The sequence below is a fragment of the Arvicanthis niloticus genome, chromosome 9 (genome assembly GCF_011762505.2).
Source record: "Arvicanthis niloticus isolate mArvNil1 chromosome 9, mArvNil1.pat.X, whole genome shotgun sequence".
Classification (NCBI taxonomy): domain Eukaryota; kingdom Metazoa; phylum Chordata; class Mammalia; order Rodentia; family Muridae; genus Arvicanthis; species Arvicanthis niloticus.
In genome coordinates, this window is record NC_047666.1 from 4,673,831 (window position 1) to 4,689,576 (window position 15,746).

The window sequence follows — 15,746 nt, forward strand, 5'->3', positions numbered from 1 at the left end:
CACATTGCCCCCTCTGCCCTGCTATAGTTTGATTTTTTTCATTCTTCATTGGTAGACATTTGAAATACTTTTAAAACAAAGGAGGACTAAACTATACTGTGGGAGCTAGAGTCTCTACCCCTATAGCACTTGGTAGGTGGAGGCAGGATAATCAGGGGTCCAGGGTCATCCCGACTGCAGTCCATGGTCAGCCTTGAGAGCTACTTGAGAAACCTGTCTCAAGAGATTGTTCGTTGGTTTACAGCACATGCTGCTTTTTAGATACCCAAGTTTGGTTCCCAGCACCCATGTTGGGTGGTTTTGAAGGATCCGAACCCTTTCTGATGTCCACAAGCAGTCATACACATGTGGGCAACACACATACACATAAATACAAGTAACACTTTGGGTTTTTTTTTTTTTTGGGGGGGGGGGTTCAAGGTAGGCTTTCTTTATGTAGCCCAGGCTGTACTGGAACTCTTTCTGTGAAACAGGCTGGCCTTGAACACAGATATCCAACTGCTTCTGCCTTCCAGGATTAAAGGTGTATGCCACTACACCTCGCCTAATACAAATCTTTGAACAGATGAACCACGGGGGTCTGGGGAGATGGATGGCTCAGTTGGCACAGCACTGATGCTTATGGCATAAGCATTAGAACCTGAACTTTGATCTCTAGTATCCACAGAAAAAGCTGTGTACAATGGTATGCCTCTCTAAGTCCAGGACCAGGAATCGGAGATGCTTGGCATCCAGGCACTTAAGCCAGTTGCTGAGCTCTAGGTTCAGTGAGAAGTACCTGTGGGAGCAAAGGCCTGAGGAAAACACTGCTGTCAAACTGCAGCTTCCATGTGTACATCAGCATTCACTTACACACACACACACACACCTATATAAACACAGGCCCTCTGGTATGACTGAGGTTTGGAAATATGTTTTGTAGCAAACACCTGTTTGGCCACTTGGTGGCTGTTTATCTCTCATCTGCAATCTTTTGTTTTGAGACAGTTTCTCTGTAGCCCTGGTTGTCCTGGAACTTACTATGTAGACCAGGCTGCCCTGAAGTCACACTACAGAGTGCTGGGACTCACCATGCGTAGCTTCTTCTGTAATCTTTAAAGTGCTTCTGAATAGACTTGTAGCCGTGAGGTGTACTGTATTCCAGCCCACTAAGTCACTTCTTGGCATGTAATCGTCTTCCTTTTGTTGCCAGTGCACATAACTTGTTTTTATATATGGTGACAACCCAGAGCCCTGTGCAGGTGACAGACATTCCTGTAGGTTTTATGCTCCAGTGCTTCCATAGCACTTGATTTGCATGTGCCCTTATAGAGTGTCATCTTGTCCTTCTGTGTTAGAGAAGAACCATCACAGTTTCTTATTTGGCTATTAAAGGAGAAGTGTAGCAGCTGTATTACTAGATAATATAGATAAAGGAGAGTGGGGAAGACGTGACCCTACCTATTTCCCTCTTTCTCTTTTCTTCTCCTCCCTGCCCCATAGAGGGAAGAATCAAATGAGTCTGCAGAAGCTAGCAGCAACTGGGAAAAGCAAGAAAGTATTGTGTTGAAATTGCAAAAGGAATTCCCTAATTTTGATAAACAGGTAAGAAGTGTCCAAATGTTTGTGTACTTATTTACATGTTTATATTATAAAATAGTATTTGAGTTAAACCATGTGAAAACTTAAGGTGAGCTTTGTATTTTTTGAATTATATACTCCGATTAGTATTATATAAATATTTTAAACTACTTGCTAATTACCTTATTTTCTGTGTTTGCTAGTTGTGTCAGCGTTATAAATGGCATTATAATAAACATAATCGTAGTAAAATTGTGAATCCTTAAGTATAAAAAGCTGTCCTAACTCCCCCATCAGGGTTTCACTCTTGAACTTGGTTGTAAGAATTTTAAAGTATTACATTTCAGTGTCTTTATGCTCCATAAAGGTTGTCCTCCTTTCCAGTTAACATGAAACTCTTCAGGGTCACGAATGACTCACGGCAGGCAGGCCAGTGCTTGCGCATCTGCCCTCTCTCATTGCTGTGTGTTTACTGAAGCATATACTTGTTTACATATGGAAAACGTTTACATTTTCATGGATGTGCTCTTTGTGCTTAGGCAGTCTGTCTGAATTCTGGATAACAGTCACATGCGTCACATCTTCATGTTTCAGCTGGGGTACGGCTCAGCTGGGGTACGGCTCAGCTGGGGTACGGCTCAGCTCAGCTGCTGAGCATATTTGCCACATATACACATAGGCTCCACCCCAGAGATGTGTTAAGGTGCACGCACTGAAACATGCCTGTTATGGAAGCCCTAGGGAAATTGGGCAAGAGGAAAAAAGTTGCATCTCCACCCTTGTTGAGCACTGTAATTTATTTGTAAGGTAAAGTTAAACAGGAAGGATGTATAAAGTATCACTACAACAGTGGCAGTACTGGGAGACGTGGTGCTCATATTTAATTAGAGCACTTGGAAGGCAGAGGCTGGTGGATTTCTATGAGTTCAAGGCCATCCTGGTCTATAGAGAGAGTTCCAGGATAGACAATGCTACATAGTGAGACCCTGTCTCAAAACAAAAACAAAGATAGCGATATGAATTCTTTATTTTCCTGTGATTACATTTTAAAAAAGCATAACTATTTTGCTGTATTGTTAATTTCACATTTTTAACAGAAAAAATAACTTACTTTCAGGAATTAAGAGAAGTGCTTAAGGAACACGAGTGGATGTACACAGAAGCCTTGGCATCTCTGAAAGTGTTTGCGGAAGATCAAGGTACTCAGTGATGGCTCCTTCAGTCCCATGTCCTGCTGTAGAAGAAGTGATGTTGTAAAAGGTTCTAAAGGATGAATTCCCAAATATTTTGACTTGTTCTTCACCATAGTAATAGCCAAGACAGTACATAACTTTTTCTTCTTGTATAATCTTTCTGATTCTGAAGGCAACATTTAAATTATCTTGTTCAGTTGTTTACATTTTGACATCTGTCACTCTAGGATGGATCTTACAAGTGCTTGCATATTAGCTTGCACTTGCATGAATGTGGAAAACACTAGCCTTAAGAAGGCAAGAGTGTCAACACCCTGGGGAGGAACATTCTCTCCATCCATAATAGGCTCTGAACTACAGAGAATAGCAGAGGAGAGAGGTGGTGACACAAGTTAGTTTGTACATATTTAGAGATGTTTCTAACCAAGAATCAAATAGACTTTTATAATTATAGCATTTTATAATTATAGCATTTTATAATTATAGCATTTTATAATTATAAAGAGCTTTTAAAGTCCAGCACAATGACTTTGGTTTTTATTTTACTTAATTGAATAAATTAAAGGCCAATGGTATATATTTATCCATTATTAATACCTATTGTCTTGTGAAAATAATATAAGAAAAACTGTACCTTCATTCACTGGAAGCTTAGAATTCAATGAAATACAGAGTAGTGCCACTCTGAGGCAATATATTTAAGTAATGTTAAACTGGTGATAAGTTAGTCGTCGCAGTGATAGGAAAAGCACTTTACACTGCGCTGCCGCTTCCACCAGGCTGCAGGAGGCCTGGGTTACTTTGCTCTTTTTGGCAGTTTGTGCACATGCAGCTGCTATCTGTATCCTCAGGATGCTTGCTTAGAAAGTAGATTTATGTTTAAAAGGGAGTTACCACCTACTTCTGAAATGTCATTCTAGCTTATTGATAGCTTTAAATTCTGTTTTATATTACTCTTAATGTGTGTTAAGATTTGACAGGAAGTTGTGGTTGAATTCATCAATATTCACAAGGAAAATGTAATGTTTACATACTCTTAGGAAACATCCTGTGGTTCATGTTATTTAATTTATATATTTCTTAGTTATAACTGTTTTTTTGTACACAGATGTGCAGTGTGCTTCAAAAAGTGAGGTTACAAATGGAAAAGAAGTTGCAAGGAATCAAAATCATTCTAAAAATGCAGCTAAAATAAAGATGAAACAGAAAAATTCCATGAAATCACAAAATGGCTTTAACAAGAAACGTAAGAAAAATGTATTTAATCCTAAGAAAGCGGTTGAGGACTCTGAGTACGATTCAGGTTCTGATGCTGGGAGCTCACTGGATGAGGATTACAGCAGCTGTGAAGAAGTGATGGAGGATGGCTATAAAGGCAAAATTCTCCACTTCCTGCAAGATTCTTCGATTGCTGAACTGACTTTGATTCCTAAGTGTTCTCAGAAAAAGGCTCAAAAGATAACAGAACTCCGGCCCTTTACTAATTGGGAAGCTCTGGTAAGGCGTGTGTGTGTGTGTGTGTGTGTGTGTCTGTGTGTGTGTCTGTGTGTGTCTGTGTGTGAGTCTGTGTCTGTGTGTGTGTCTGTGTGTGTGTCTGTGTGTGTGTCTGTGTGTGAGTCTGTGTGTGAGTCTGTGTCTGTGTGTCTTTGTGTGTTAATTTACAGTACCGTTTATAGTCAAACCTTCAGCCCAGGGAAGCATAGATGGGTGGCCTTATCCTGTGTAGAGTCAAACATTACTTTCATTGTAAGCCAATAGTATTTCAAATAGTGTCATATGACCTAATTTTGAATGAATTAAGGGGTGATTTTCCTGAAAAAACCCAAGCTGATTGGCTGGGAATGCTGTCACTCATCCTTTTGCATAGGAACTTGGTTCATTTCACTGCAGAAGAAGAAATTAGAGCTCACTTTTGAGAAGGAGTTGTTTGCTAGCAGCTCTGACCTGTTACTGCTGAGACACCATGTAGAAGGCAAGAATGGCAGCTGTTCGACTACAACTGCTTGCAGAGCAGGAACAGCGGCCAGAGGCGGTCCATGGCCCACATGCCTGCCTGAGTGCTTTATGCTTCCCACAAAGAAGCAAGTGTTTATTTTCTTTTTCTTCTAAGTGTGACAGCTCAGTTTCTAACATGTTTCTCCTGGTTAAACGATGTGGCCATTTGATGGAGTGTAGCAGGCTGCAGCATTTTAACTGGAAAAGTAGCAAAGTTGTGGCAGCATAGGATTCAGGTGTAGGCGGAAGAGAGGCTCGAGCTCTGCCTGGTGAGTACACTGTGCACGATCTTTACTTCCTGTGAACGAGTTTTATCTAAAATACTTGCCCTTGGAGTTTCCTAAATCTCAACAGTTAGCAGACATTATTCCTATGAATACTCTTTTGTGTTTTATATCTTGCTTTACCTTTTGTAGAAATGGGGGGTTGTATTCATGAGTTGTGTTTAGGCTCCATGCAAAGCAATATGGATGGTTGTGTACAGCTTTGAGAGATGAGGCAGCTCTTGCTGCTTTGTGGAGGTTTCTGAGTTTTAGTTTTTGTGCTGTGGAGTGTAGATGCATGCGTTTGTGACTAATACTGTACCTATAACAAATCTAAATGAGCATGAATGACCTCGATAAATGTCTTGAAGTGTTGGTGGGAATGGTCTCTGCACAACAACTTTCAAAAAGCATTTTTTAAAAAAATTAAAGTATTTCAACATATAGAAAAATACTAGTCCAGCAGAACTTGAAGGAAAAAAGAAGAAAAAAGACACATAACCAAACTTAAAACCTTTCGTTTTGCCCCAAGCGCATACTTTTCTAGAGAACATCTGTCAAAGCAGATCCTTTCAAAACTTGTTTGGCTTTGTCTGAGTGATTGCTTGTTGAGGTATTTGCTGAAGGGCTTTCTGTTTCTTTTCTCCCGTTTTATTTTTCTTTTAATCTTTAATGGTCTCTGTGTTATTATGGGGTTGGGTTGCTCAGGCTTGTTAGGATTTTAATGTATTTAATAAGGGATGCAGTTATCTGTACTAGTTTGTGGAGTTACTGTAACTGCTTGCCCAAATAGCTTATTATAAAAGCAGATTATACAATTTTACCAAGGTATATGTGCCAGATGTTTTAAAAAATATCCAGCAACTTAACATGGACAAGACATATTTTCTTAATTAATTGGCAGAGTTTATATCAGTCTTGACATGAATTTGGAGATTATGCATTACTTACTAAGTCTCCTGACTTCTTTTTTCTTCAAGAAGTTGAACATAAAGGCCATATTGTTTGTCCTAGCTACCCATCTTAATGCTGAACATTTTATGAAATAGTGAAAAAGTATTGTAAAAGTACATGAATTATTTCATTGAGTATAATGTCTTGTTATCCTGAGCAAAGTGTATAAATAAGCTATTGCAAATTGATAATTAGAGAAGTAAATCTTTAAGCCTCAAATTTTAACTTCCTTAGAAATTTTTGCTTCTAATTTCTAGGAGTCAGCATTTTGAATGTGATTAGATTATAAAGTAATTTAATAGTAAAATTATTAACAAAACCTTAATATTATATATTGTAGCCCAGGGAACCCATCCTTTGTTTCAGCTGGATTATGTCACAAGCCAAGCTCAGTGGGCAGTCTATTCTTCTAAGTTTCTGTAGGAAGTTGTACATTCAGCCAGGGTGGATGACTACCTGGGTCATGAAGTTCCTGTGGCAAACACAAAGGTCTCTCTGTCCTGCTCAAGGCTGGGGGAGGGGGTCCACAATATACATTTCTACAAAACCTATATAGCTTACTATCCTTTTTATTAATAATGTGATTCAGTGTTAGAGCAAACAATAGCGAAGCACCCATGCTGCACTCAGAAATTACTGTGCATTTGCAGTTTTAATTGTGTCACACAGAGTTGAATGAAATTACAAGATAATTACAGATTTAGACAGCATTCTTAAACTTTTCAATTCCTGAAGCGGCTGTTGAAGTTTAGTTTTAAAAGAGTGCCTAAGAGTGTGTGAATAAGTGTAAATCCATAAGTATTTGATCAAAAATGACACTTGAATGTAAAAATCCTAATCACACCTTTAAACCAGACTTTGAAAATGTTGTAGATTATTGATTTTTATTAAAGTTTTAGATATATAGTGTAATATAAATCTGACTTACATAATATATAACATTTGCATAAAACTAGCCATTTAATAATATATCACAATAATTCTAAATCCTGAGGTTGCAGCTTTCTGTATTGCTCTAATTTTCTTCCCAGAGGACTTTTTTCCCTCCTTTTTTTTTCCTTAAGTTAAAATGTTTTTAATTTAATCATCTTCATCTGAGGGAAAAAATGGTTATTTAAAAGATGTAAATTGAGAGTATTTATATTTGTGGCTTTATTCATTTTTTCTTTGTCCTTGTATTATGATTTCAATAATGTTAGATTTTCCTTGTCTTTTTCTTTTGCCCACAGTTTTTTAAAGTAGTAATACTTTACATGCTAATTGTAAGTAAACTGCAGTATTAAGTATAGCAGCCTTTACAGTGTAGTAAGGCACAAAGGCATTCGTTGAAAATTCAGTATTGTTAAAATAGGGAAAATGGAATTTTTATTGGCAAAGTTTATAATTGATGATATTAGTTCACCAACTACTTGCTGAATTTTGATCTTTCTAGCCTAGTATCAGAAAGGATAGGGGCAATATTGTGTCCATATTGTATTTTTAATTGCACTTTTATATGCTAATTAGAATATTATTTATGGAAGATATAGCTCAGTTGTCATAGGGCTTTCCCAGCATACATGACGCCCAGGGTTCAATCCATAGAACCAAATAAATCAGGTACAGTGGCACACACTGTACTTGGGAGCTAGAAGCAGGAGAATCAGAATTTCATGGTTCTCCTTGGCGACGGAACAAATTCTAAGCCATGTTAGGCTACAGGAGATCCTGTCTTCCATAAAATAAAACATTCTTTGTTTAAAAGCATGTGCATTTACACTGCTCAATGTGGTATTTACGAATAGCTTGCTTCATGAATATTTTACCTACAGTCTTTAGATTCCTATCTCTTTCAGTGTTCAGTGTAAATGAGGTATTAACATTGATTGCCCCAGCAGGCACAGCTTCTGTCTTCTGCTTTGTTCTAGTGCTGCTTTATCTTCTAGTGATTTGCAGAACTGGTGCTGTTTTTGGTGTTTAACCCTAAAAAATGCCTGTCTTTATTTTCATCTTAAACACTGAAGCTGTTCTGTTTTCTTTTTCTTTTGTTTGTTTATTTCTGTTGTTGTTATTTTCTGAGGCAGGTCTCTCTGTTAGATCTGGTTGTCTCCTGCTTACTTTGTTGACCAGGTTAGCTTTGAATTTATAGAGATCAACCAGCCTCTGCCTCCCAGGCTCTGGGATTAAAGGTGTGTGTCAGTACTCCTGGCTATGATTATTTTTTTCTCTGAGATAGAATGGTTTCATTGTTTTTTTAAGATACTGTACTGGGGCTTTGTTTTAATTTGCACAAGTTTGATAAACTTAAAAAAATTACAAATGGATTCTGAGTAGTTTGCCATCTGTATGTAATACTGAGTAAGACTGTCCTTTAGCTGTTTCTTGATTCAGAATTACATAATTTTAGAAATTTACCTTTAAACAATCTCCTCCTCTTATGAAAATTTCAAAGCATTTGTTCTACAAGAGTGACACACTGTGGCAGGAGAGAGGTACTTCAGTTCCAGGGTCTACTGCTCCCTTCTCTTTTCACTGGGCTTTCTTGTGCAGGGTCAGCTGCAGAGATGTCCTCACCTCCAGACTCAGCCTTTCAGAAAAGGAAGTTCTTGAAATATTGCTTGAGTTTTTAGAGATGCTACTCAGTGGCTTTGATAGTCTTCTTACATGTAGCCATCTAGATCTAGCAAGTAAGAATGTTTTCTTTATTTGCCCTTAATAAATACTGTTTTTAAAGTTGATTTTGTGTGTGTAACTGCTGAGCCATCTCATGGCTTCTGTTTTACTTTTTACTTTTTTAAAGACAAGAATGTGTTTACCTAGTGTGATTTCAAGCTCATGATTCTTTTGTTTTGGTCTTCTGACAGCTGGAGTTGAAAGTACATATAGGTGGTGGCACACGCCTTTAATCCCAGCACTTGGGAGACAGAGGCCAGCCTGGTCTACAGAGTGAGTTCCAGGACAGCCTGTCTCGAAAAACAAAAAAAAAAAAAAAAAAAAGAGAGAGAGAAAAATAGAAAAAGTACATAGGTCTTACATAGCTGATCCTGGCCTTCACCCATTATATGGTAGAAAATGGCCTTCAACTCTTGATCCTTCTGCTTCTATCTCCCAAGTGCTGGATTTACAAGCATGTGCCACAGGATCTTTCATTAAGTAATTTTTGGTAAAACTTAGAACTTACCAGGCTTAATGTTTTGTGTTCAAGCATTCACAGTGTCCTTTTAAAACAGGAAGTCTTATTCTTTTTTGATGTAAAACCTTTCAATTGCTTTACAGTGCTCATAACTGAACTCATCAGAATGGCCCATCTGTCCTTTCCCACTTTCTTGTTGAAATAAACCTGTGTTCTTCTAAGCTCTGACATATTGATCTTATGGTTAAAACAGTTCTTTATTACATCTGAAAAGACTTTCTACGTTTTAGTATTCTGCTTGTAATATAGGCCTGCCTGTGAAATTCCATCTTTTTTTTAACACTTAGATTGTCTTTCCTAATAACAGGAAAGCATGTATGAGAGAGACTGTTTCTATATAGCAGATACAGTTAGAGTCATATTCACTAGAGAACAAAACAAACAAAACTCCCTAGTTTATATAATAAAAAGTAGTTGGCTACAGGAAAACAATCAATTTACAGAAGTGGTGTCACTTCACTGAAGAATATATTACTTGTTTTGAGCTGTAAAAAATATTTTTCTTTGTACATGCATTAATGTCTGTGAGTTTTTATGTAAATATGTATGGGTGCCTGCAGAGGTCAGAAGAAGGTATTGAATAGTTTGGAGCTGGAGTTATAGGCGATTGTAAGTTAACCTGATGTGGGTGTTGAGAACCAAACTTGGGACCTCTGTAAAAGTACTCTTAGCTCTGAGCCATCTCTCCTGCTTTTGGTTTCAGGCCTTAAGTAATTTGAGAGAGGATCTGTTAACATTGAAAACAAAGCACAAACTTTAGATTTTCTCCATCTTTATAACATAAATTTTATGGATTCAGAATTGTTGGATTTAATGAGTTGTTGAGTATGATGTACCTTGTACATCTTGTTCTTGATTCAGTGTTAATCATTGGTTAATTTTGGTGTTTTGCTCATATGCAAACTTCCAATAAACTGCACTGTAGATATGAGTCTATACCTCTTGATTATGAATAATTTTCCTCTGAAATTAACCAAGAGGGCAAGGGGTTACCTAAGATTGTGAATATTGTCCCTATAGAAATGTAATACACAAACATCAGTATTCTGGGCATTGGAGCGACATCTCAGTGCTCAAGCTCTTCTAGAGGATCCAGATTTGATTTCCAGCATTCATATGACAGCTAACAAATATCCGTAACTAGTCTTGGAGTATCCGACATCATCTTTTGCCCTCTGTGGGCACTCTACATATGTATTACACATACATGAAAGCAAAACACTCACACATAAATAGATGAAGTACTTTTAAAGTAAAAGACAAGTGTATCAGTGTGTCATAGTTCCGTTTTATAATATGCTGGGGATAGTGGCACATGCTTTTAAGGACTCTACTGGGGAGCCAGAGATAGACTGATCTCTGTGTTCAAGGTCACAAGGTCTATATAGTGAGTTCTAGACCAGCCAGCTATGCATTGTGAGAGACGTGTCTTAAAAACAATAAAAGTCCTATAGAATAGGTTAGAGAAATTGTTTCCTACGAGCCTACTCTTAGTATAAAAATGAAAATGTATTTTGTTACAAATTGGAATTTTTTTTTTTTTACAAAAAAAGTATTTCACAAATGTTGAATTTCTGTTGTGTAGGTTTCTCATTACATTTAGAAACACCATAATCACAAGGATGATTTTTATTGTAACTTGGAAGTGTATTGTAAATATTATGTGGTGATATGCATCAGAATCACCTGTATTATTCTAGTAGATGGCTGTCTGTCAGCTTCTTCACTTCAGTTCTGGATTGCAGGGAATTTCTTTTTTCTCAGTAGACTGCCAAGTGGTTGTTGAGCTTTTTCATCCTTTGCATGAGGATATTTGGGGTTTGTTCTTTAGGGTGCAGGTTTTTAGTTATCTGTATTATTCAAGGTCTCCTTTTGAAAGCATTCTTTTAACGTTTCACACATGGTCATTTTCACAGGTAATATATTCACAGGTTATAGTTGGTTTAAAGAGTTTTGTAACTATTGAATTGGTCATAATTAACCTGTGTGTGTGTTGCATGTGATCAAACCCAGGGCATGCTGGTAAATGTTCTATCACTGAGGCATACATTTAGATCCATACAATTGTCTTTTGATTTGTGATGCTTTTTTTTTTTTTTAAATAATCTTCACTTAAAACCAAGATATCAGCCTGTGTATTGTGCATGTTTTTAATGCCATCGCTGAGGAGGCAGAAGCAGGCAGATCTCTATGAGTTCCGCCCTGCCTTGTAAACAAACAAATACAAGTTTAAGGTGTTAAATGATAGCTTTTTTTTTTTAATTGTAGGGTTGTACTTTGATACGTCTTCAGGTTAATCTTAATATTCATTAGTCATAGAAAGTGACAGAAATAGAAGTAAATTTATCCCCACAGTCTATTTTGCTATTATTTTTACTAATGGGTGAAGCTGAGCTTTAGGGGGAAAAATTAGTGGATAGGAAATGTTGCAGTGAGTTTTTCCTTTGTGCCCCTGGGAGGACTGCATTGTTTCATCTTTGGATTCGAGGATGAAAGATGCACACATTAGCTTATTTCTGAGATGCTTTTAGTGTGGCTACCATGCTTTCCCTTTATCCCTAGCTCAATAACTTCTAAATAGCCATAACGTTGCTGCCCTGTTACCTTCTGTGAGGCCCATTGGTTTCTGCTGCCCAAAATGCTTCTGGGCAGCCCTTACGGAGACTGCTTTCTCTTCACACCTACATTTTGGCTGCTTTTCCTTTTGCAGCTCTAATTCTGTTCCGTCTCTCTCCCTCTGGTCGTGGTGATCTCCTCTTTTACACCCTCCCCCCCCCCAACCTGTCTTAGCCTGCGCAACTCTAAGGGTCTTGCCCCATCTCCCTCTTCTCAGCTATTGACCACTGGCATTTTTATTGATCAATTAAAAACCAGCTGGGGACAAGGACCTTCAGCATCAGTTCATACAGATTTCCGATTAAATCAAAGCATCAGAACCATTTCCCAGCAAGGAAATATGAAAACTTAATATTTTTAATATAGGGAAATATTTGCTGTCAGTATCAATAAACTTGATAATAAATTTGAGTTTAAGTATTTCTGTGTGAAAAGAGACATACTGTGTTTTATTTCAACACAGTATGTCTGAAGTGACAGTATGTCAGTGAAGCACATAGGATTCAGATGTGGACATGAAAAGCCATTTAACTCAGCACTTCTTGTTGACTTTACAAACTTTTCTCTCTTCTCCCCTCGAAGAAAGAATTTGGATTTGGCTGCCCAGTATGGTTGTGCACTCCTGCATGCTACCCAGTGTTTGGGAAGCAGAGGTGAGAAGGTCACAGTTCTGAGGGAAGTCTGAGTCGTGGCACAAAACCTTACATTAATTAACTAGAAAAGAACTTAACATTCCGCCTGCTAGATTTCAACTATTGAATATTGAACTATTTTTTTTTATGTCACAGTTTACAAAGATGTCCAAAATCAATGGCCTATCTGAAGATTTGATATGGAATTGCAAAACGGTAATTCAAGAAAGGGATGTAGTTATAAGACTTATGAACAAATGTGAAGACATTTCAAATAAATTGACCAAACAAGTTACCATGCTCACTGGAAATGGAGGTGGATGGAACATAGAACAGCCCTCCCTTCTAAATCAAAGGTATCATTCATTGGTTACAATTATTTTGATCTTACTTGTATAAAGTATCTGAACTTTTATTTGCATTGTTGTTAGGGAAACCAAATGTGATTCAGCAACTAAAGTTAGAAGGAAATTCTCCAAGGTTCTCAGTGACACACAGGGGTATGCCAGTATATTTTCACTGATTCCCTTCCCCAGCAGGGGATTTTACTCTATTGTGTTGTTCTGTAGTCTTATATAACTTTTATCTTCCTTATCTGGTAACAGATAGCTTTATGTGTATTCACTGAAGCTAATAAGAGTGGTTTTAACCATGCTGTGTAAACTGACGATTTTGCTTTTGCTCTTCGTGTTTCTTAAGCACTTTGAAAAGTCTCCTTGAGGTTAGAACAATCCAGGAGGACACAGCAGACCGTGATTGTACACAGTCTTCTAGATGCTACTCATTAAAATACCTTGCCAGAAGCCCTGTCAAAAACTAAACATGCAGAACCCTCTAAGCATCAGTAAATACTCAAGTGGCATTTTGTAGTTGTGCACTCTGCATATGGTATTGGAGGATTGTAGTAAGTAGGAGAAGGTACATTTTGAATTTTTTTTAATAATTTGCTTAGTTTTAATTAGAAATGTAAACTTGTTCAGAATACTTCCTTTTTAGGAAATACATTCAATTGCTCATTTTGGTATTTGCTTGTTTTTCCTTTGTTTCTGTTCTTTTTGTTTTGAGACGGGCTTCTTATACATAGCCTTAGCTGACTTCGTGCTCACTGTGAAGTCTAGTCTGGTCTCAAACTAATGGCAGTTCTCCTGACTCAGCTATTAAGTGCTACGTTTGTACTTGTACTCTGTGGAACCACCACACTTGGCTTGTGATAGCGTTTGTGGAGCAAACAATGAGAATAGCCCACGTCCCTAAAGTCAAGGACTAACTGGAATAAATGATGAAAGCCTGCACCATGCAGTGTTTATGCAGCTTTAAATGCTAATTAGAGCCAGGCATGCTGCCTCATCCCTGGAATCTCAACAGGTTGGCCAAGACAGGAGGATCATCCCCAGTTTGAGGCCAGCCTGGGCTACATTGTGAATTTGAGGCTAGCTTGGGCCACAGGGGAATTAAAAAAACAAACAACAACAACAAAAAAAACCTTGTCTTATAGAGAGGGAAGTTTGTATAGAATATTTGTACTTTTTTGTTGTTGAAAATATTTCTTAAAGTTTTTTATTTTGTTTTTGTATTTTAGCACTAGGGTTTAGATTACCTCAGTTATTTATATCTGGTGTTTTCCTTACTGATCAGAGCATATTTGCTGATGATCATTGGGTTAATAATTCAGAATCATAATATGAAGCAAAGAAAAGAAGACACGAGGTTATCGGCCTTTAATAGTAAGCTCGAATCTTTTCTGTGCCCTTCTAGGGTGCTATGTGGTGGTGTAGGGAAACGTGATGCAGCTCCCACAAAAGAAGCCCTTTGTGTGTTGCGTAGACAGAACTATGTCAGCAAGTTCTCCTAAGTGTAGTTGGAGCTGCTGCTGCTGCTTGTTCTTCAGCGTGGACGTGGGGAGTTCTTCACTCTGCCAGACTTTCCCAGTTGAGTCCACTTTGTCATAACTCGGAGGTTAAAAATGAGTACTTTACTGCATCACTTAAAAACTCTCAACCCACAGTCATAAATTTCTCTTCTAAATAGTGTGGTCAGGTAATAATCTCCTTTCCCTTAGAGTAAGGTTTTTAAAGCATAGTTTAATTATAAATATTAATGCGTCTCTTCGTGGCATTTTTTATTTTTAATGAAATACTGGATAAGAAATGAAGTTTTAAGTTCTTGTTGGAGCAAAGTCTGAGTTGACTCCGATTTTTACTTGGTGGACTGGCCTTTGGCTTTGGCAGCTGCCAGTATAGAAACGTGTAGATGATCATAGATGATCGTTGCTTTACAGAGCTAAACAGTGTGCAGACAATAACTACCACACTCGGCGTCTCTCACTGAGCTCAGGTGCTGTGTTTTATATATATGGTTCCAGCCCTTGGATCTTTGTCTCAACAGAGCACAGCCTTTTTGGCAAACATACATAGAAGCAGTTAGTGCTGGGTATTTTGGTTACCAGCCAATTGTTAATTCTAATAGGAGAAAATTTTCCATTGGAGGTACAGACGTTTAAGAACTTCTTGTTCGAAATTAAATATCAGAACTGGAGAGATGGTTCAGCTGTTATGAGTGCTGCTGCTTCACAGGACTTGTGGGTGAGCTTAGTTTCCAGCACCCACATCAGGCAGTGCACAAAGCCTGCAGATCCATCCAGCTCACAAGGTTTGACGCCCTCGTTTGCCTCTGTGCCACAGGCATACGCTAGTCCTCCCATACATATAAGTAATAAAAAGAAATCTTTAAAAAATAAAATTTATCATGTGTACTTCAAAACCATTACAAATTCATACTCATTTTAAAATGTTAAACTTGCTTAAATTAAAATGTAATGATGTAAAGAACAGTGGCATCAAATTTGAATTTAATTAGTTCAAATTTTAGAAATAAGTGTATTGGATAGTATATCCGTCTTAGTTTTCATGTTTTTTTCTTACTATAGTTATAACTATCTCTTAGACTTTAGTAGTTGATATGGAATTGATAAATTTTAACTCTTCTCAGTTGAAAAGGTTTCTAACTTATTCAGCATACAGTAGGTTGTCTTTCTTTTCTAAGGTAAACCCATGAAGTTCTCTTGTTTGACAGGAGGGGCTTTCTGTCCAGTTTTAAAGAGGAATTGGGACCTTTGGCAGATGGTCTGGTGTCAATGCAAATAGTTTAACTTGAATAGTTCTATTGAAATAACTAGTAATATTTGGGGCACTCTTAGAAGAAATGAACTTTGGTGGGATGGCACATGTAGACTTGGTGTGGAACACTAAACAAGTTCTCCAGCTCCACATTTTTGCATTTCACACTGATTATATGCAGTCCAGGGAGCTCTGCTTCTCTGCTTTCTTTCAGTTCTTTGAAAGTCATAATAAAACTACCTTTT

General features: G+C 37.6%; 1 protein-coding gene across 4 annotated transcripts in view; it reads left to right on the forward strand.

The window, feature by feature from the left end:
- The window catches only part of Smarcad1 (SNF2 related chromatin remodeling ATPase with DExD box 1), a 62,445-nt gene that overhangs the window by 27,073 nt on the left and 19,626 nt on the right, over positions 1-15,746 (forward strand). For all 4 annotated transcript variants that reach the window (XM_034511759.2, XM_076939871.1, XM_034511758.2 and 1 more), the window contains exons 7-10: positions 1,483-1,584; positions 2,678-2,759; positions 3,862-4,250; positions 12,542-12,741. In XM_034511759.2, coding sequence (XP_034367650.1) covers positions 1,483-1,584; positions 2,678-2,759; positions 3,862-4,250; positions 12,542-12,741 — 773 coding nt within the window. The remainder of the gene's footprint in view (positions 1-1,482; positions 1,585-2,677; positions 2,760-3,861; positions 4,251-12,541; positions 12,742-15,746) is intronic.